The sequence below is a fragment of the Nannobrachium achirus genome, assembly GCF_963921795.1.
Source record: "Nannobrachium achirus genome assembly, chromosome: 16".
In the NCBI taxonomy this organism is placed as follows: domain Eukaryota; kingdom Metazoa; phylum Chordata; class Actinopteri; order Myctophiformes; family Myctophidae; genus Nannobrachium; species Nannobrachium achirus.
Window position 1 is genome coordinate 44,102,010 of NC_137823.1, and position 23,593 is coordinate 44,125,602.

The following is a 23,593-nucleotide window of genomic DNA, read 5'->3' on the forward strand; positions in this document are numbered from 1 at the left end:
GTAGGGGTGCAAGAGTTTCTCATTTCACAGGTTTGTATTACTGTCTTTTTCTTTATGTATTGTTATTGTATTATGTAATTATGTGTCTTGTGATGTATGTATATGTCTATCTGTTATAATTGGAAAAATCTATAAAAAACAATGTAATAATAATAATAATAATAGACTACAAACAGCTTGTAGATTTGCCATATTCACTAGTTTGTTCCGGGCAAACGTCTAATTTCTCTTTTGTTTTGTTTTTATTTGAATTTTTTATCCCCGATTTTGTAACCCATTTTTCACCCAAACAAATAAATTATCATTTTAATGTAATCCTGGGCGCTACACTCCCTCTGCCAACCTGGGGAGACAACTGATTGACCTCATGCTTCCTGCTATGCATGAGGAGTCCAAGTCGCTTCTTTTCACCTGACGGGGGAGTTTCCCCAGTAGGACGTATCGTGTGGAAGGAACACGTTATTTCAAACAGTTCCTTTCCATCCTCTCCATCAGGCACCCGGCCAGCCAGGGGGAGGCAGTATAGAGACCAGGATTACTGCATGTTTTTTGTGAGCGTACCTACCCTAGGAGACATGGGGAGAACATGCTAACTCCGCACAGAAAGGCCCTTTTGCCAACCGCACCTAAGGTATGGGCACTGATGACGCGAAGGAGAGAACACGCCCCCAGCGCCCACAGTGTCCCCTGTCCCCTGCGGGAATCAAACCCAGGCCTTCTAGCCGTGAGGCGACAGCCCTATCGACTGTGCCACCGTGCCCCCTTAAATTCTCTTTTGTGTCTTGAGCCAAAATGTTTGGGAACGACTGCTCTAGACTACAAACAGTCATGAGAGTCAGTGCATCCGAGCGGCACCTCCTACCTCGTGCGTGTGGAACTGCTCCTTGACATCTTCTACGTCATCGGACACTTCATCCTGCATGTGCAGGGCGTCCTCGGCCGACAGCAGCCAGGTCAGTACCTCCTCCAGTGTGGCCTGGTAGCCGTCCAGGTCTACCTCCAACATCTCGATGGAGGCCGCCTCGCCCTCCATCTCTGTCGGCGTGCTTGGCGTCTCTGCCTGTGGACTGCCCACTGCTTCATCCACCTCAGCAGTGATACCCTGGGAGACAGAGGGATGGGTGGACAAATTAATAGACAGTATGATAAATACTACAGTATACAGTGATAGTACCATGGATGGGACTTAAGGTAGTGGCTCCCAACTTTGGGCCTGGGGATCCAGAGTAATGCTGGTTTTCTATCCTGCCAGATGCAACTAGTTACTGATTAGAAAGCTACAGTACAAGGATGAAAAAGCGGTAAGTAGTAGAGATGTTACCGATCAATCGGCAATGGATCGGATCGGGCCGATCAAAGCGTGATCGGCGATAATCGGTGGTTTAGATCAAAAGGTAAATTCACCGATCCGATCCGATCGGTGCATCCGATCAACCAGCCGTTCAGTATGCCCACTTGAGGCCATTTTGGGGTATTGATTTCCAAAGTGCTGAAGGAATAATTAGTTACTGCTATGATAATAAATACATAGTAATGCTGGTAAATAACTATAAGGCAAATATATAAATGAATTCATGAGTGAATTAATTAATTAAAGTTAAAACATTAACATTTAGAAAATATAAATAATATATAAATAATAACTTGATCGGATCGGTGATTGATCGGTATCGGGTGATCAAACTTTTGTGATCGGTGCTCGGTGATCGGTTCCAAAAAACCTGATCGGACCATCCCTAGTAAGTAGTACCAGGGGTCCACAGGACCAGGAGTTGAAAACGAATCACTTATATTATACTATGCTGTACATTGCACAGCACAGCACAGGCTTATACAGTAGGCAGAGACCTCGTATAAGCCCTTGGGCTTCTTTTCTCTTCCTGGCAATTTCTACCTTTTTATTGTATTTTAAACTGTACTAAAAAGAAAAAATCTAACTGTAATACATCCTTAACATGTTCACATGGCCACTAACCCATACAACAAAACAAAACAAACAGCAGACAGCCTTTTGCATGGGTGTATTTTTTTTCTTTTCTTCCAAAAGGCAGTGTTGTGATTGTCGTCTCCAACTAATTCATAAAAACATTTATAATTAGAAGCACACATCTAGCAGAGGCCTTGACTTGGCAGGGAGCTCTGCCCAGCCTAGAAAAGAAAATAGCATGCTTAAGGCACCAGACACAGGGAGGTGTGCCTGTGGCCGGCTGGGCAGGTCAACTCTCATTCCAGGAATAGCTCTGAAGTGCACAAACACATAGTGGCAGTCTGGGTGAGGCTGGTTCAACACGCACAGTGATGAGTAGTGTAGTTGCTTAAGAGAAACAAGCAAGGCTAAAAGACACAGCAACTTTGTGCCAAGTGTTAGAATGAAATAACAAATAACTAAAAAACGTTAAAAATAATAAATAATAAAAAGAACTGCCGTAAACCTAAAATCTACAGCGCTTAAAGTGAAATTCACAGGAGTTTAGTCTAAGTGCTGTGGGCTTAGAACAACTTTGCGTTATCTTTCATCTAACCATCAGTGAAAGGAGCCACCCAGCTTGCTCTTTGAACTAAATCTCAATCCATTTGAAGGAGAAACTAAATACAGGCTTGGTACATATGCTACATGGACACATGAGGTCTTCTGGAAATGACACAGATCTTTTCCATTTCTCTGATGGAAAAACATAAAAAAGAAAGTTAACAAACTCTAAATATGCATCGAAATTAAATGAAGAGGAGATCAAATATTTGCAGTTGCCCGTGCCAAGCCATGCCAAGTGCAGAGATGAGAGAAATGCTAATAGATGTTCTGATTGGCACGAGTCAATTGGGCCTTTGTTTTCCAGGGCTGAAATGAGACCTAGGCTCTCTGTGCAAGGAGCTTAGGGAAAAGGTCATCCACTGAAAATATTCCATGACATTTAGACATTTTTGGAGGACGCCACCCAACAAATCTCTGGACCTCTTTGTTAGCAGAGTACAGGCCTATGTCAGGCAGTGGCGCACACACACACACACACACACACACACACACACACACACACACACACACACACACACACACACACACACACACACACACACACACACACACACACACACACACACACACACACACACACACACACACACACACACACACACACACACACACACAAAGAGAGAGAGAAAGAGAGAGAGAGAGAGAGAGAGAATGAGTGAAAATAGAGAGCGTGGGAGTTAGAGACAGAATGAGTAAAAACAGAAAGAGTGAGGAAAGTGAGATAAAGTTGGAGGTAGAGAAGGTTTAAGATAGAGAGAGTGAGTGAGTGAGTGAGTGAGTGAGTGAGTGAGTGAGTGAGTGAGTGAGTGCACGTGCGTGTGTGTTTTAGAGAGAGAGAGAAAGAGAGAGGGTGGGGGCTGGGTGTAGAGAAAACTGCAGCCTGGCTCTATTTATTGACTTGAAGGCCTATAAAATAGCTGTGGTCTGGCTCAACAGAACACTTTATTATCACCATATGATGTACCAGCTCCATCTCAGCATTGAAACCCTTTGCTCCTGTGTTCCTGGCACATATACGCCAAAATATATGATCAATATTCTTTTAAATAAACCAGTAAGACTCCCTAATCGGGAGATAAGCGACCGTCAGGTCAGCAACCTCATGGTGGCGCTAGTAGAGGGGCATGTGAGAAATCAGGGGCGGGGGTTGTGGTTTGCCATCCAAGGAGTGTGTGTGCAAAGTTTGGCATGGATAGGGGCAACGGTGCCGGAGATAAGAGTAGGGCCAAAAGTGTGACGTGATGTGACGGAGGGACTGACAGAGGGACTGACAGACAGACAGCCGGTGAAGGTTTTCATAGTAACTTGAGACCTGACGGTCGCAATAAATACAACCTACTCTTCCCACTTAAACGCCAGTAGCCCAATATAACCTGCTGCTGATTCTCAACTGGGACAAATGTTGACGAGTGAACACCGTTCTGGATGTACAAGGTCCATGAGCATAAATGAGAAGTGGTCATGGAAGGGAAAGCACACACGATCAGACACAAAGACTGCCTTTATTTCTCCTCTCGCTTGGCCCTACCAGCAGTATTACGCATCACTTCCTATGGGGCGAGGAAGTGTGCCAGGAAAGTAAATCGTCACTCAGCCAATCAGAGAATGGGCGAAAACTAAAAGCTAGTCTTTTCCAGCTCTCCTTCCAAGGCGTGGGAAGCATTTGCCCACAGGGCAATAAAAAAAGGAAAACTCAAGGAGTTTTTGGTACATTCTGACTTCCACCTGGGAAACATCTCTTGTTGAATTAAAAACACTTCAGTGATGAGCTGCCCTGCAGCTAAGCATGGCTGAAAGATGGAGCAGTGCAGAAGGAGATGGGGGGTGAAAAATGTTCATCCAATGTGTGCTCAGGCACTCATGCAAGGACATGTGCACACCAAAACACACACACACACACACACACACACACACACACACACACACACACACACACACACACACACACACACACACACACACACACACACACACACACACACACATGACATGCACAGATATACAAAATATTTGTTCTAAATGGTTCCAGTGTTAATTCTGTCATAAGAAAGTAACTAATTTGGGGAATATGTCCAAAATATAACTTTAAGTAAAGCTGTGCAGATCATGAAACATGTCAAGTTCGTGGAAAGATCGGAGATGATTCGAATCAAATTATATCAAGCGGATTAAAGGCGACATTCTGATGTGCGACACAGATGTCACATGTATGATCAGCGCAAATATGTACACTATGTGACATTAGCACATTTCTTCTGGAGATGTAAAATTAGGTTTTCAGCATTAAGCAGCATGCAGGGCAATGACAGCGCCGAAGACAATCCACACATGCAACTTTCATCTACCCCAAACCAATTACCATTCACCCCCCCCCCCCCCCCCCCGCCCCCCTGCCCATGTCAGAGGGGTGAGTCACCGCTCTACAGTACATTCCCCATTTGCCAGTGCCTGCAGTGTTTTCATGAGCAGAGCTAGCGGGGGGCACGAGTTAGGCTGGATGCACACTAAAGCACACATTCTCAAAGTGTGTGTGTGTGGGGAGGTTGAAAATGGGGGCCATTTAGAAAGGAGAATGAAAAAATATAGATAGTCGGTTCTGGCCAGCCTCAAAACTGATTATCGGGAGGGGCAACACGGAAGACTCATTCTAACCTGCACATTAAAGTACAACAAATACATGCCTCCTCTACGTACAACACAGTAGGGTCTGTAGGGACGTCTGTGCATAGCATTTGGTATTTGGTCAAAATTATCGTGATTATTTTATTTTGTCCATTTCGCACAGCCCTAGTCTGTAGGGGCGTCAAAAAAAGTAACCGGCAAAATGGAGAAGTAGCACTGTGTTGTATTGTGTTGTGTTGTACTGCAGCACAACTGTTATTAAATACTATTACTATTTATTAAACATGTTACTTTACCTGAGTGCTAAGGCCTGAGCCAGAGTCCTCGGCCTCCACTTTGTACCTGCGTGGCAGCGTCTCCACCTCTCTGATTGACTCCATGGTGACGTCTTTGGGCAGGACAGCGAACAGCGACGTCACATACATGATGATGGACTTCTTATCTGGCAACTGCACCGCAATGTCTGAGAGAGGAGGAGAGAATGTTTAGTAAGGGTGAAGGTCTCAGTCCTCCTTATTTTGGAATAAGGTTGAAAAGTGGTGATCTTTCACCATTTTCAACCTGGAATCCATGTGTGTCCATAGAATCCATTAAGAAAAAGAAAGAAAGAAATCCCAACACTACAGGACAGTAGGCTATCAGTGGTGGTGGTGGTGGTGGTGGCTGAAGGCTGCCACCATCTACCACAACGTTTCCTCTCAAAAAACTAGGTTCAAGTTAATTTTATTACGCGTTTATTATTGAGCTTGCAGATCTGCCATTTTCACAAAATGTTCGAGTGGTTAGCAACTTGACAGGTAGAGCACACAAGTTCTTCAACACTTTTTTATGGCGTGGCTCTGTAGGAGGATAGTGGTTAGTGCGTGTGTGCAATTTTGTTATTACGTTTTTAGGCTATCCAAACATAAGCTGTGGCAAACCGCCTCAGCTTGTCTATGTGGAAAACACCGTTGTGTATTAGTATTCTGTGTTATCCTGATGTTGGCATTACCGGTCCTTTTATTATCTTGAAATGTCAGTACCTTCTGGATCCAGTAGCCTCTCAATGGCCAGCTGGTCTTTGGCTACGGTGAAGGCGTGGTCCAGTCTCTCCACTGGGCTCAGGCTGACCACATGGTCCCAACTGAAAACGTTGGGCCTGAAGGAAGACACGTGCATGTACACACACACACAAACACAAACACACACACACACCAAGCAGCAGTGTAAGCCACAATGTAGGTCAGCGGAGTCAGCTGAATGTGCATCCAGCTAAGGCTCTTTTAAGTTGTTTATCGTCTAACAGTTGAGATGACGATCACTTCGTCACACACGTCACTAGGCAGCGCCTTGAAAGTGTTTTCAATTCTTGTCAAGATCTTGGGGAAGAGTCTCATAAATGTTAACCCTTTCGTTTGAGGGCTCCAGTTATTGATATTCATCAGCTCAACCTCTGTAACTTTCAGAATGAGCGTTGCTCCATTGCTTTTAAATGAGGGAGGAATATGACCAGCCACTAGCCAGGATGAGAACATTATGAGCAACTTTGACCCCACTGACTGGAGTCTTGCATTGTAACCCCATCAGGTCCAAGATTTGATTGATTGAGTGATTGAATACTTTATAAACTAGTTTGAAAACGGTACGGAAATACAGTAAGAAACTAGACTGCACTCTGTCGAGGTGCCAACTTAAACCTTGTGCACTCGTGCCCATATATGGCCTACTAAATACTGCCTTTCGGTGCTGTTCAGTGCTGTCTGTAGTATGTGGGTGGGTAAGTTGGTGCTCCCTCATTGGCTAAGGCCCTGTCTTTGTACTGTCGGACGGAAAAAGACGGCATCGAAAGTAGTACTTGCACGCACTGCTAGCGCAAGTAATACAAAACAAAACACAGCTGTGTGAAGTTTGTGCTGATGATAAATGACCCACATGATGTCACAGGATAAGACTCACATGACGTCTCATCATCATATTGTCTAATCAGAAAAGGGACATACGGCTACATAATAAGTATTGATGGACTGTCCATTTTGCATGGACATGTTACGTAATAAGTATTTAATGGCCTGCTCTAAAACAGTGCTAAATGGATAACACAAAAAGCCCCGGGGGGCTCGTTTCCGTACCCAATTCATCATCATGACATACAACACATTAAAATATATTATATATATCAGCAGCAACAGGAGCAGTGCCCAATGTAGACTTCTGGATATGACCCATAACTTCTTACCTAGGGTGAGGCCAGATTTTCAAAGGTCAAATTGTCAGCAATACTAATTGAGTTGAAACCGTTTTGGCCATTGATTGACTTGACTTCTCCACATCGAACAGAGAACACCTTCGTGATGTCTTCAGGGAAAAAGCATTCAAGCTTATTTTACCCTTTCTCTCTCAGGTCAGGCACATAAGGATGGCTATTCTTACGCCTCGAAATGAGTCCAGTTGTTTGTAACTGGTGTTAGTTAGTGTGGTTGCTATAGGCAACCAGACTATTGTTCTGGGTCCAAGAACCTTTATGTCACCTAAAGTAAACCGGTTTTCAGTTAACCTTTTCCTGTCATCTAAAGTCAAACGGTTTTCATTTAACTTTTCTGTAATCCCAAAAGTCCATTGAGTTCAGTGGACCTTTTCTGTTCCTTTTCTGGTTGGACAATATCATGTCCAATCAGACAGGATTGGCCAAGCTTCACATGACACATCACAATATCTAATATAAATAGAAAGACGCAATTCATTTCCCAGCGGATTCCTCGCGGCTCGCGTCAGTGCAACCACACTTGCAATTTCTCAGAATTGCACCTTTCAAGTTTCTCCTTTTTCTGGCTTGACATAACTTTTACATTCTGACTCAGTTCGTGCATGAGTGAGCATGAACTCTCTACAGTACATACCGTACATACAGTTCTACTGCATATGTGTACGGCCGTTCCCCTGTAAAAGTGAGATTACCAAGCATGTGTGCTTCATTGCCTGTTGTTGAAAACAAACTCAAATATGCTTTATGGACTGACGGCAGAAGGCTGTCGTACTGGTGTGGGGGGAGGGGCTTGCACTGAGGCCAGTAAGAGTGGAATGTGTGCGTGTGTGTGCAAGTGTGCGTGCATGTGTGTGTGTTTGTATGTGTGTGTGTGCGTGTGCATGTATGCGTGTTCAGTGATGCACCCAAACCCTAGACCAGGTCTAAACCAACACTGGCCTCTCTCACTGCCTACAGGCCTGTATATAGGTGTGTGTGTGTGTGTGTGTGTGTGTGTGTGTGTGTGTGTGTGTGTGTGTGTGTGTGTGTGTGTGTGTGTGTGTGTGTGTGTGTGTGTGCGCGCGCGCGTGTGTGTGTGAAGACAAGGGGTGACAAAGACACACATAACAGCGAGGGCGAGCGGTGACATGACAGGCGTAAACAGAGAAAGTGGGGCTGTGTACACACGCCAGGGCGTGCGCTGACCCCGCCGATGGCCAACGTGACCTTTCCCCAGTGACATTGCATGGATCTCCCCTCTCTCACATGCGCATTGAGCATGCGCACACACAGACTGATACACACACACACACTAGGGCTGCAATGTGTTTTTCCTTGAATACTGAGATAACATTATCAAACTGGATGCGTGCCTTCGTTGGATATCGTTTTGTAACGAGAGTCAAAAAACAGGGGTGAAAAAAGTATAAATCTTTGCCGGAAACTTCATTGAACCATTAGCCTCTCACTGACTAGCAGTGGTTCTCAAAGTGGGGTCCAAGGACCCCCCCCCTGGTCTTTGAGGGGGTTCCAGGGGGCCCCCAGAAAAATGTGTCAATATAGCTTTGAAATCTACAGTATATAACCACTTTAACGCTATATATGGCTATTTTAAGAAATCGTGAAGAATGCTTAAATATAATTATATAAACATTTTAACAACACAAATCTTGTATGGGACTCCCGGTCGCAATAAATGCATATTCATTTGCTTGAGAACCACTGGACTACCACATGCACGCACGCACGCACGCACAGCGCACACACACACACACACACACACACACACACACACACACACACACACACACCCCACCCCCGCGGACCTGAAGCGGTGTAAAATGGCGTTGAAGGCCAGGCCGTCTGCCCAGCTGGTGGTGAAGTTGAGCACGTTGACCTCTGGGTAGGAGCGGCTGCACTGACGCACCCAGCTGAGCAGGATCTTCTCACTGTTGGTCTGCTGCAGGTTGGACATGATGTTCTTCATGATGTCTTTCACCTGGAGACACACAGACACACAGACACACAGACAGACAGGTGTTAATAAACAGCTACCTTTATGCACACCTATTCAAGCTGTACAAACATACCAGAGTTATAACCAGTCCAGTAACGGTACTATGCACGGATGTACAGTGGTCTTCAATCCTTTTCATATCAAGATCCATAATGTATTCAGCATTTGAGCCACGGACCATCATTTGATGAGATTTAACCTCTCAGGCCCCAAACTGAATATGTTGCTGTCGTCGGATAAGATTTTGACTTCCATAAGGTATTGAAGTTCGTACCATAGGAGAAATAAACAGGCAAATGTGGGTCAAAATAATAATTCTTCTACATTCTCTAATCGCTTAGACTCCTTGTAAATTATGTGAAGCAGATGTTTAACAATAATGTAACTCTTAAGAGCGTAAAATGAAACCAAAACCATTTGGTTTCATTTTATGCTCTCAGAGTTAAAGATCTATAAGGGCCCATTTGTTTTCATTAAGATAAGATCTATAAGGGTCCATTTGGTTACTAGTCTCGCGTAGCCAGACAACTATTCCACAATCTCCGAATGCTATATAGAGTCTGGAACTACAGCTCCCGAACGGCGAGTATCGGAAGTAGTCACTGCTGCACGGAACTGTAGTCCCATTGGAAACATAACAGAAACACACTAGCACAGACAGAGTCATTCGAGCCGCATATTCTTGTTATGCGTGTACAGTTTAAGAAAACATTTGAAAACATCATGGAAGTAATACCAACAACACATCCACTCTCCATCATTGAGCTGGGGACCAACTGGAACCCCCTAGGACCATACGGTTTAGTACGTGGAGTTTATGGATTACGACTATACTTGACGTTTACTGAAATCTTTGAATGCATGCTGCTGTGGTTTATTTGATTTAGGAGGAAGCCGCTGGATTCCATTCATTTCAGTACAGTATGAAAATCAACTTGCAGAGACTTGTTTCGGGTAGGTAAATCCAACATATTAAAGATCTTTGTGTTGTTATGTTTTGTCAAAGTTACATCGCAGATTGGAACATTCTAGCTGAATATAGTCCCTGGTGAAAAGACTTCTTTAGGTAATTACTGCTTTATTAGACACCATAATATAAGTAAGTGTAGACTGAGAGACAGGAAGCTGAGGTTGCAGAGTGAAGGGCTGGAATCAAATCAGAGATGTTGCAACAACAGTTGTAAACTTAAGGTTAAGCACACTAAACATTCACCCACCGCTGCATAGCGATCCAAGACGTATTAACTGTGCAATGATGTTTAGCTCACATTGACTCAATCATTCAGTCAAGTTGGGTCACGTTTGAATGAAAAATCTGAAAATGCAAATAATTGATGCTGTGAATTTGTAGGGGGATAGCATTCTATAGGAGGCTCTCAGTAGTCTATGTTTACGATAAATCTGTAAATGGACAATTGACATACGGACACCGCCATGATCCTAATAAAATGTAATACAGGGGTCTTTAATGTTTTTTCAGGCCAAGGACCACTTAGAGAGATGAAGCTCTCCCTAACACAGTATATAATATATACATATATAAAATGGTGTTGAAAATTAAACTTTTCATAGATTTAATAGATTAATTGACTATCATCAGTGTTGTGTAAATATATGTTATTGTTTTGTTTTGTTTATTTCTCTTAAACCCTCAATACTTAGTAAACTTGAACTATTTACTTGGTCTGCTGTTTTCCCCCCTCACACACAAGAATTACAGATCTACAAGCTCACAACGCCTCGCAGTGTGAGCTTGTAGATCGATATTTTCATCTAATGTTATCATCAAGCAAAGAGTTGGTGGCCGCCCTGTAGTAACTCTGAGGACCTCCTAGGTGTGCCGGACCCCCTGTTGAAGACCCCTGCTCTATCATTTAATTTTATTAACTCAATTACTTCTCCAAACCGAGAATCCAGAGAAAAAGCCGTTGGCCCAGGCCGTTTCGCACGAGAAACATTTATAAAAATAATAAAAAATCGGATCGACACTCCGGGGTTACCTAGTAACCTCGAGGTAGTGCTTCCGTTCTGTTCCGACTGTTTGCTTACTTTGTAAACACTGCTGAGGCTAACTGGAGAACGGCAGATCGGATTCACTTTCATTTCTTTGCATTCGTGAGCGGCGTGCACACTCGTTGTGCACGATCTGTGCACCATCGTGGACTATGGACACACACGCGACCACATTAAAAGGTAAGAAAATCGTGGTGTCCAACCCGGAAAGTCGATTTTTTATTGTGGCAGAATTGAAAATGTTCACCAACTCTATTGTTTCAAACCATCAACAGGTCAGCACTTTCAAATGACCATAGATAAACGCATTATGTTTGACACATAAAGTACACACCTTTCATCAGACCCTATTTGGGAAGCAGGTCCACTAGGCAAGGCAAACAGCAGTGTGTGTGTCTGTGTGTGTCTGTGTATGCGCTTTCACCTGCCAGTGAAGGATAATACTCCAAATGAGGCCCAGGGTCAATTTGTGGTTCCCATCCACAATGTCAGTTCCCCCTATGTTCACCAAATCCACCTGAGAGAGAGAGAGAGAGAGAGAGAGAGAGACAGATGCAGAATTGGAGCCAAGGAGCAATGTTTTGCAAACACCATTCATGATAGCTAGTAGCTACAACTTGATGTTCATGTTGTTTGATCTCTATAGTAACAAAATAACACGATGCTTTGATGAGCCAACAGCAATATTATCATTTATATCTGCAAAGTAACTAGTAACTAAAGTTTTCAAATAAATGTAGTGGAGTAAAAGTACAACATTTTGATCTGAGATGTAGTGGAGTAGAAGTAAAGGTATTGGAAATTGGAAATACTCAAGTAAAGTAAAAATGCCTTAGAACTGACACTGGCACAGAGTGGAACATGGGGTGAAGTGTTGTGGTCAAAGTAAATTTGGTCTCCCAGCTCGTCTAATTAATTAACTTGTCTGACATCATCTCATACACACACAAACACCCAACCTGCACAACATCATCTCTCTCGCGCGCACGCACACACACACAAACACCCCAAGCTACTTAACAAGGAAATAAAGCCCTCCAAAATGCAAATATAAATGATTTCCAGACATCCTGTGGAAACGAAAGAAGAAACGTGTTGTGTCAATGGGCAACCATTGACATTCACACACTTGAACCTTTGCAGCTGCAGAAGTGGATAGGGATATGATCATATGACACAACTGCAGCATCACCCATTCACAACCATTCTCAACATGCCGAGAGGTCCACACAGTGCATAATACACACATAGGCTAAATATACACAAGCATGCATTGCACGGTGCAAACACTGGTGGCGGGTCATTCACTGGCCCTTGTGAGAAAGCGTGGGTCTTGCATACAGACTCATGGCCCACGCTGTTCCCTTGCAAAGGCCCTGTGCCCCTTATCTCCCTCCCACTGCCAAGGTCAAGGCATGTCGACTGGCTATCATACAATTACAGAGCGGAAGAGCGAGAGATAGTGTGTGTGTGTGTGTGTGTGTGTGTGTGTGTGTGTGTGTGTGTGTGTGTGTGTGTGTGTGTGTGTGTGTGTGCGTGTGTGTGCGCGCGTGCGTGCGAAGGACAAGGGCACAGGAGAAGACACTGCATATTGTGCTATATAATAATTGAATGTTTTGTTTTACATGTATTGTATTGTTGTTTGTAATTCCTTAAATGATTTGGGGACTGAATATGGAAATGAATAAACAGCAAAACATCCAGGTAAGAGATGTGGTCAGTGCACACTCACGTTGTTTTGATGCAGGACTTGAAGTACTTTGTTGACGTTGTTCAGAGCGTGCACTCTGGTGGAGCCTCGCTCTTTGGTCTGAGGAGAAAGGTTTCACACAACACAAGTAGTCAGCTAAAAGCATGCTCAGTTTTTCTTTTCTTTTTTTCACACACAGGACAATTTTAGCTTTTGCGTTTTGGAAGGAAATGACTCGTGGGCAGAAGGAAGGACAGCCACAAGCGGCGGTTAAAGAATGAACTTAGCTTCACTACTCGGGTCAAACTGGGCTGTCAGTCAGCATGCCATTCGTCACTACATTCATCAGAGCCGTTAAGCTTTCGCCAGCCTCCACGGGGGTAACTTATAGACAGCATGGCACGCTGAACAGGGGCTGAAAATCCTTTGGAGTCTAGACATACTACCAGACATTAGCACCCAATTATAGAATTAGTATCATTGGGGTGCGTGTATAGCGTACTGTATATCAGCCAGTGTGTGTGTGCCGCGTGCGTGCGTGCGTATTATGAGACGGCTGGCACACTGTGAGGCTACAGGTGTTAGAAAGCAGATACGCTGTTGGTGGGAATGACAGGGTCACTAAAAGGTGAGAGTGATAGAACAGAGATACCAAATGATGCAAAAATGTGTGTAGGAGTGTGTGTGTAGTACACACTACACAAACTCACACACGCATTCACAATCATATAGCCACATAAGGCAATGATAGCAATGCTGCTTATCACTCCCAAACTCTCAATTTCTTCATTTTATTAAACAGAATCAATATATAAAAAGGTCTCAATCACGGTCTAAATCTTAGGCCCAGTCCACACCACTGATTTGCGATGCAACAAAATGGTCGCAATAGAAATGGCAGCATCCTGAATTTCCCAGGTACATGTCGCCACAGTTTGGGGGTTCTGTTGCAAGTGGTCGCAAGTGGTTGCAAGTTGCAACTCGTTGCATCACAAATCAAGTGTGGACTGGGCTTTAGGGCCAGTGTCAACACAGGTCAACACAGAGCTGTTAGCCAATTATGGTATGAATAATTATGTAACATGTACGTCACACACACACACACACACACACACACACATACACTTACCAGGGTGCAGCTAGTGAGTCCCTCCAGCAGGTCTAGTAGCTTGCGTCCATCCCTCAGGTCTGAAAACATGTCGCTGATGGGTGTCTTCCCCGTCTTATTGGGGAAAAAAACAACAACATAAGAAGTTTAATTCAAGATAAGACAGAGATGAACTAATAGAGATAACTGGCTTTTTTGTCATAATGACAAAAAAATGACTTCTCCCCATCTCTTTCCTGTCAATCTTCACTTGAACTATCAATGAAAGGCAGAAAAGCCATTAACAAATCTTTAAAACAAATAAGTGCCAGATCCAGATGTGCTTTTTCAGATAACATTTGTGTTAATGTTAATTTAAGGTGACTCTCCACCAAACAGACCATTTCACACTGCTTCAATCAGACTGCTAGTCTGTTGGCATTAAGTTGGCATTTAAAAGTCAGCTGATGGCACATTGCATTCAGTTGACACCTTCACACCACACCAGGAGACGGAAGTAGCCTGCAACCCAAGCCTGCCAGTGTTGACAGGTCTGCTTATTATAAGCAACATTTGGCTTGTTTTCCTGTCAAGTCGCTTGTACATAAATATTCATAGTTGCGGGTTGCTTTTGTTTGGGCTTATTTCTGAAGTGTAGTTGCTTATTTGGGCTTGCTTTCAAGATTCTTATTGAAAATAGCTGATGCGATAGGGCTCAGGTGGTGAAACTGGTCCCTTCTTTTTGGCTTGTTTTTAAATATTTCTGCTAATTACTACAGAAATCCAAAATACTGGCAATTCTTCACAGCTCAATGCAACCAGTCCCACACTGTCCACTTTACATAAGTTTAGCAACAGGCACGATTCTGCAAACAATTAGATCATCATAACACATACTATAAATGATTGCATCTGTTCTGGTTTTACTACAGTAAAGAATAAATATTTTTTTTTTGACAATTGTTTTGAGTGGCATCATCTTTTGACTGCAACACAATCTACCAAGTGAAGATGTACCGTGCCTTTGTTTACACATTAATAACAATTACAATCAACTGGCATGCAGTGAAAGTTCAGAGTAATAAAGGTTGACATCTGTTCTCTCAAAGAATATTACATATAATACCACATTAGGAACCTGCCAGGGACGAGCAAAAGTGAAAGAAATAATTATCCTGTCCAAACATTCATACACACAATCCGAGTTTTACATTTGCGTACACTCTCAGAATTAACAGTAAATAGTCAGGATGTTACAGTGTAGTTATACTGCAGTCAGTGCAAACCACTCCGCTGTAACAAGTGAGTGATTTGGAGCTATCAAAGGAGTAAGGGCAGCAGAGATAAACGGCAACATAACGTGAAGGAGTGTAGTGTTGTCCAAAGAACCCATACATAATATTTACATAAGACCGATTAGTGAAATAAATGCAACATATTTAACATATTTCTGCAGATAGCTTGTCGGTGGGAGTAATGGAAGATGTAGGGTGTTAGAAAAGGAAAAGAACACACACAACGCTAGCGGAAGCTCTCACTATGGGAATACTTCAGAATGAAGGTTAGGCACGTTGAACTCTTTTCCATCATTATGTTATATATAAATATTAAGGCTGGGACTTTAACTGATTAACTGCGATTAATTAATTACAGAATATTAACGCTATTAAAAAGATTAACGCATTTTAATCCCACGTAGTTTTTGCACCACAGAACCTTCAGTTTCGGGCATTCCGATCATAGCGATGCACCAACCAAGAAGAGACAACAAACGCAAAGGGAGAAGTAGCCGATCAGAGCGCTTTGCTTGGCCCAGTGGATGCGAAATTTAGATTTATGATTCACTCATACAACAAAATGTGTTTTACTTGAAAAAAAGAATGCTTCTCGGGTAAAATATTGATGTGCGATTAAAATGCGATTAATTGTGATTAATTAATCACAGAGCCTGTAATTAATTAGATTAAAATTTGTAATTGCATCCCAGCCCTAATAAATATATATAGAATTTGAAATTTGAAACATGAAAATATATTCAAATATTTGTGAACATCCTCATCTATAGCAGTGGTGGGGATCCATGAAATGACAGCTAGTGTGTTCTCCTGTTATTGTTATTAGCAACAGATGGCTAGCCTAGTAGCCGCTGTAGCCTGGGAAGTTAAGGTCAAACACAACAGTGACGTTCTCTAGGGAGGGCTTTTAATCCAAAATAGCTCAACAAAATACACTTAAAGGACTGAAATAGCCAGCACTCAAATCCCAGCACCTCTAGTCTGTTCCTCAGTAGAATGTCCTGGTATTTTCCCCAGTGTAATCAATCAAGCCGCAGCACCTCAAACACCAAAACCATTATCTCACTTTTCAGAGCCTCTAGACTAGAACATGGGTTTTCAACGTTTTCAGACCAAGGACCCCTTAGTTGAGAGAGAGATGAAGCAGGGACCCCCACAACCTTTTCATAGATTCCATATGTAGTTCAATCGTTTGACAGCACAATTTTGAATTAAATTAGTGTTTTCAGATATTTAACCACTTAAACCATCAATACTTAATAGTTGACCTTTGACTCTGTACTTAGTCTCCTCTTTTCCCCACTCTACACCAAACCTCTTATAGCCGATCAACAAGCTCACAACGCCTTGCAGCGCGAGGTTTTGTGAGCTTGTAGATCTACTATTTTAGGCTAAAGTTCTCAGAATATGGACACTAGGGTTCAAGTGGTTCATAATAAAAGGAGAAAAAATGTTTCTATCACACAAAGATTCGGTCCAGGACCCCATGTTGAAGACCCTTGCTCTAAAATAAGAGTAACATTTCCCAGAGTGGCTTTAACTGACGCTTCATCCAAGGGTGCTAATGTAAGAAGCTTCTGTTTACATGTAGTGAAAAACACAAGATAGGGTCTAATAACAGCATGGCTTTCGTGAGAATCTGAAACCTCATATGGCCAGTCTGTGACTTAAGTTAACTACTATAATGCATCTATATGTTGCACCATATGACTATTTTTCAACTAGATTTCACCCGGATCCAACCACTATAAAATAAAATGTAAAAGGTGGGCCTATTGCCAGTGTGCACAAGACATTTGGCTCTGATCAGTTCGGTCCAGCTGTGAGACTAGCAGACAGACAGACAGACAGACAGACCGACGACCGACCGACCAGTTTAAAGACGGCTCACCCACAAGGTTCAAGGTTCATTTTATGTGTCATTGACATTCTTACACATGAAAACTAAAACCACTCTCAGGACCAGCACAGTGGGCAATAACTACAGAGCCATGCTGTATAAAGAATGACAGTAATAACCATAAAAGGCTTTTAGATTACCTTGGAGAACTGTGCATTTATCCATTTTGTGAAGGTTTTCTTCTGTACTGCATCGTGTTCATCTGTGGAAGAAAATAAAAGACAAAAAAAATAAATTAAAAGAAATTAGTAGAGTAAGTTGCTGAGCAGGTGAACCTATTGCCTGGTTGAAAATTAGACAATAACAAAAGCCAGCCAGCATTCTAACAACCAGAACAAACACCATCAGGATCGATGGAAGTCCATTGAACGTCCATTTTCGGAGGCTCATCAGGATCCCACAGGATCCCTCATGGTTCAATTCACTCACTGGCGTACTGTTATTTGGAAGTGCAGCAGCGCTTGCGGTTTAGAATATTAATATGCAATTTGTTTGGGAACATTTAAAGTGTTCTGTGAAACACAGAGACGTAACAATGTCATACAAGACAGTCGTGGGAGAATGTTCCTACTGTACCAGTGCGTGGTGTAAAGAAATTACTCTCAAATACCTGGAACGTGCCCAAGCCGCGTTAGATTTTAACCACTTAAACCATTATTTTATGCTTTAACTATTGAAAAATAGCAGACATACAAGCTCACAGCGCGGCACCGAGTGCCGCGCTGCGAGCTTGTAGATCTGCTATTTTTGAAAAAACGTGAAAATGTGTGCAAGTCTTGACCCGATCTTTGACCCGACTTCTAAATCCTTCTTCTAAATCATGTTGTTCTCAAACTTTTCATGTCAAGGACCCCCAAAATTACAGGTATTTGGCCGCGGACCCCCATCTCAAAATATGTTGTTCCAGGGACCACCCAGAAGCAAATATTTGAATTACAAATGTTCGCTTTTAAATAGATATATTCAAAGACTTGCAAAGAAATATCATGATTTTTTTTTTAAATAGCAGATCTACAAGCTCGCAGCGCGGCACTCGGTGCCGTGCTGTGAGCTTGTATATCTGCTATTTTTCAATTGTTAAAGCGGTCAATAATCCTAGGCCTAAATAGGTTAAACCTCCATTTAAACCCATGCACACACGTCACACGCCTGACCATAAAGTCCCCCGAGCCTCCCGGGTCCAACTGTAAATATTTCACATTCTCTTCCTGCTTGCCTCCCTCCCCAGCCCTGCTTTGTTCTCTCCAACACAGCTTTCTAATAAGGCCTCATTGTGTGACAAGCAGAGGGTCAGGTGCTTTGAAGTGCTGCTTGCACGTCTGCCTCCTGTAATGGATCAGAGGGCCCTGTACACAACCAGGGGTGTAAAGTAACTAAGTACGTTTACTTAAGTACTGTACCTTAAGAACAATTTTTAGGCATTTGTACTTTACTTGAGTATTTCCAATTTCCGATACTTTTACTTCTACTCCACTACAACAAAGAATATTGTACTTTTACTCCGCTAATTATTTGAAAACTTGAGTTACTATAGCTAGCCTACATTGTAGATTTTTATTATTATAATAAAAATTGACATTTTGAAAATAGCCGATCTACAAGCTCTGCAGTCGGTAAAGCAGTTGAAAATCAGTTCAACAAAACCTACACTTATATTTTCCCATGAGAATAGAACAGAGGCCTACAGTACATCTTTACTAGCTCTGAAAGGAATTTGCCAGAAATCATGCACACCTCATTGATTACAGGAATCCAATGACAGTTCTTCCTAGAAGGATGGCATTTTAAAGGGCACACTGCCAGTTCAGCCATCTAACGCAGTCTAATTCAGTCAGACGTCAACGCAGTTTGCCGACAAAATGCCATCCAGGACGTTGAACTTCAGGTGAGTCAGATGAGAGACTCGGGAGGGGTCTAGTTACTTCTTTAAATAATGATGTGCCCTTCCACTGACCTTCTATATAAACAGCTCGCCGTCTTGCCAGTCAAGTGGAGTCCCAATAACACCTTGGGAACGCGGCCAAAACGGAGCACAATCACGTCTGCCCCAGTGCACCGCGACTGGGTGGAAGACGATAAACCGAGGGTGGAGAAGCGTTAAATGCACGTGCATGCGTGCGCATGTGTGTGTGTGACTGTGTGTATGTATGTATGTGTTAAACAACCACTGTCATTCAACCAGATGCTGTGTAAAGCACCATGAACTGAACAAAAGGTCAAAGGTTATGATCACCAGCCCTAGGGGGGTCACTGGCTTCTTTGTTTGTGGTGTGTGTCTGTGTCTGTGTGTGTTTGTGTTTTCGTGCGTGTGTGTGTGTGTGTGTGTGTGTGTGTGTGTGTGTGTGTGTGTGTGTGTGTGTGTGTGTGTGTGTGTGTGTGTGTGTGTGTGTGCGCTTACGTACGTGTTGTGAGTAGTAGGGACATAAAAACAGGAATGCATACCCCACGGGGAGGTAAGAAGGGATGACATGGGTTGAGAGAGGTGAAGAGGTGAAAGGGTGACATAATGGATGGGGAGAGGAGAGGTTCCAAAAAATTCCCCAAGCGTTTTCCACATATCGTTTTAACGACTTTTGAAGGGTTTGGCCGGCCTTCCAACACGGGCAGTTCTGGCCGCCACCTCAGTCTATATATACCTGAACATATCCTGACATTTGTCTGAACGTGTGCATTGAGAGACAGGTTTGTGGTGTTTGATACACGGTTCCCCAAACGTTTCAAGAGATGGAAATGACCACTCAATTCACACCTTGATATAAAAAAAGAAGGTAAAGAAGATGGCGACAGACGAGAGACTGAGAAAATGACAGAAAGGTAGAAAAGATTACTGTTGATGTGAGAGCTGAAGAAAGGTGGAGAGAACAGATGGAGGATGTCACAGAGGGGAAGTGTTTTACACCTGCGCCTGGTTCATTCAGTGCGGTCACAAGATGCCGACATATTGTGTGGTTAATCAATGTCTTGCGGTGTCTTTCCTTCACATAAACATGAGTTGTCCAGGATACCGCCGCATTTGAGTGAATTGTTTTTTCGAGACAGAAAAGAGCAAGAGGGTGGCTGGCAGAATGAATGAAGGAGTAAAAGATCTATGGGCCTGGGAGAGAGAGAGACTAAGGAGGAGTCGTGAGAGGCCCAATAACTGATGGCAATCAATCACACACGATAACCAATAGCCAAGATGGCCAGACATGTCCTGACAAAGACGGAGGGAGGGATAGACATACAGAAGGACAAAGAGAAACATACAAAGAGACCAAGAGGCCAAGAGGCAAGCATAAAAAAGAAAGAACCTTGCGAGAAGACTGAAAAAAAGTAGCTATGCTTTCAACACAATATCAATTTTCCCTCTCTTTTATAAAAGGCCCCATAGGGAGGCCCTACAGCAGTATCAGCACGCAGCCTAGGGCCTCTGGGGCCTTTTGGTCCCTATGGGCTCACACCCCCAAACACCATCTTTACAGGACAATACACCTGATTCATACATGCTGCCCTCCCTCACGCCCTCTACTCCACGTATTCTCCACAGTACAGGAATGTCCTGCTGAATGATTGGATGAAGGGGGCCGGAGACCCGCGCCGTGTGCGCATTTGTGCACGTGTGTGTGTGTAGCCTATATTAGGCCAGTAGTTCCCAAACAGAGGGATATCATGAAGAAATAATAATAAATAAATAAAAAATCCATAAATTAGAACACAAATGTTTGAGTAGTAGTGAAAATAGACAATCTACAAGCTCACAACGTGACGAAGCGATGCGTGTGAGCTTGTAGATCTGCTGTTTTCACTAGTGTTTTGACAGCAGATCTACAAGCTCAAAACCCTATATATGTGTGTGTGTGTGTGTGTGTGTGTGTGTGTGTGTGTGTGTGTGTGTGTGTGCGCGCGCGCGCGCACGCACGTTGTCGCACAGTCCTTGGTTTGTACAAGTCGAGACCCTCGGTTGAACACGTCCACGGCTTGTCACTCGCTCCTTAGTCCTTAGTAATACTATTACTCTGTGTGTGCACGCACACACACACACACACACACACACACACACACACACACACAAGAGACAAATTATACACAAGCATCTGTGGACATACACAGGCAGGCATATATATGTCATAGTATATTAGAGAAACAGCACATTCGAGACGCGGAGCACTCGTGGTGCGGCACGGGGCGGAGCAAGCGGTCGCCAATACAACGTACTCCAGGCGGTGCGCCGCTCTATTGTCCACGACACTGCGAGCGGCTACCGAAGCCCCCCTGTATCCACGAAGCCCAAACGAGTTACGAGGCCCCCCTGGGTCCACGAAGCCCCAAGCGGCGCGAAGGCCAGCGGACCTTGGTCCTGCTCTTCGCCCCCGAGCGCCGCAGGCGCGAGTGGCCGCGAAGAGCGGGCCAGGGCCGCGCGGCCGGCGGAGCGCCGCGCGAGTTACGAAGCCGTGGTGAATGCAATCGTTATATTTATGCCCAGGCCGTAAGGCCTGGGCAAGCGCACGTTAAACGCCCTGTCCAAGTGACTACAATGGAGCTAATGGCTAGGCTAGGCTAGGCTAGGCTAGGCTAGGCTAGGCTAGGCTAGGCTAGTAAATAAAGAGTAAACACTTCCGGTCTGCGGCGAGTTCAAAGCGTGACGTAACTCTCTTATCCAGTGGCTGACGTCGCCATCTGGTGGTGATTAGTGTGTGGTGAACGTCAAAACGAGTGCTCCTTGACAACTTTTACTGGTTTCTTGAACATACTGTAACATATACATTGAATGTGCCAAGAGAGGAAACTTTAACTTCCTCCGCAACCAAACAGGAAGTAGTAATCACATCAGGAAGAGAAATCCCAGTGGCGTCATCTCACAGCACAGTGAGCGCATGCACAAAAATACAAACACACACACAACCAGCATGACAGTGGTGGGGTTTGACAGAGAAAGGTTTAAAGAGACAAATGGGTTCATCGTGTTCCATAAGAGTGACCTCTAGACCTACAGCACGTAAAAACAGAGCTGCTACCTTTAAAGCCAATTTAAATCTTTAATCTAAGTCTTTTTTCTGTATACTACCCGGTACTTAAAAACGTTTTGAGAAAAAATTCAGCTTTTTTTGTCCCAAAGCGATTGCAAACAGATTTCTGCAGTGAACAAATTATTGTTCACATTTCTAATTTGTACAAGGCTGCCATATTACGTGAATTTGTTCGTTTTTTCCCCGTTCTGGAAATTCTATAGTACACTGTAATAGACTGTATATGTTTGAGCAAAGAACACAATGTGAAAAAGATCCCGAACCGGTGCCTCCTGAAAATCTACGACTGCCAAGAAAACGTGCGTTCCTCCTCACATGTGGTAAAGTATAGGCGGCCTTTGACATGGGTCAGGTGGTCATATAAACTCTACAACCTCATTACACCTGGCCATTCCACCAGTATATTTCTCTGGAGGCTCACAGGTGGAAACAGACTGTGACCACATGGCAAGGAGGGGGATCCAGAGAGGTACTGAAGTGAAAAATCAAACAAACCGAGAGGGTTTCCACGGCAGCGCGACACACGTAAACATGAGAGCTTAGATAAATAGAGATACTTACAAGGTATAACCACACAGCTGAGCAGCAATGGCCTCTAGCCAAAAAAAACGGTAGCTACAGCAACAACAAAAAAATGCCAGTTACTGTTTGCGATATGGACAGATATTTTTCTCTACATCCATCCATGTTGTTACAAACGCCACTTTAGCCACACTAGTATACAGTATAGTACAGAAATGCTAACTTTGGCTTCACAATCATTTTCATTATCAGAGGCTCAATAAACTGAATACAGGCTGGAGCTCATGTTTGAAACTTATCATGATGGCCTAAGACTAATAAGTGGTCAGCTTTTCAGTGCACTCAAATGTAAACTGTATGCTTTCTCTGGTCTTTGTCGTGGCTGTGAACCCCCCAGTGAACTTCACCTTGTTGACTTGTGCTGGAGGCTGGCAAGATCCAGAAACAGCTGTTAGCTGTCCCATCTGTCAACACGGCTCCACCCCTGCCCCGTTGGAATACACAAATCCTTTACACAGGACACACAAATACTGTCGGACAATCCCACTGATGAGGACGGGGCATACACACTTCACACTTCAACTTTGTCTGCCCTCCCACAAACAACCAATCAATCTCACACGCGCCCACGAACACAAGCGCACGTACACCTCCGCTCGAGTTTACCACTTGACAGTGGAGATGCAT

At 43.6% G+C, this 23,593-nt stretch overlaps 1 protein-coding gene across 4 annotated transcripts in view; it reads right to left on the bottom strand.

Annotated features, from left to right (window-relative positions):
- The window catches only part of utrn (utrophin), a 274,917-nt gene that overhangs the window by 220,612 nt on the left and 30,712 nt on the right, over positions 1-23,593 (bottom strand). For all 4 annotated transcript variants that reach the window (XM_080744640.1, XM_080744641.1, XM_080744642.1 and 1 more), the window contains exons 3-10: positions 17,519-17,580; positions 14,226-14,318; positions 13,139-13,216; positions 11,831-11,923; positions 9,203-9,375; positions 6,178-6,293; positions 5,452-5,618; positions 863-1,102 (exon numbers count right to left, since the gene is read on the bottom strand). In XM_080744640.1, the coding sequence (XP_080600766.1) occupies positions 863-1,102; positions 5,452-5,618; positions 6,178-6,293; positions 9,203-9,375; positions 11,831-11,923; positions 13,139-13,216; positions 14,226-14,318; positions 17,519-17,580 (1,022 nt within the window). The remainder of the gene's footprint in view (positions 1-862; positions 1,103-5,451; positions 5,619-6,177; positions 6,294-9,202; positions 9,376-11,830; positions 11,924-13,138; positions 13,217-14,225; positions 14,319-17,518; positions 17,581-23,593) is intronic.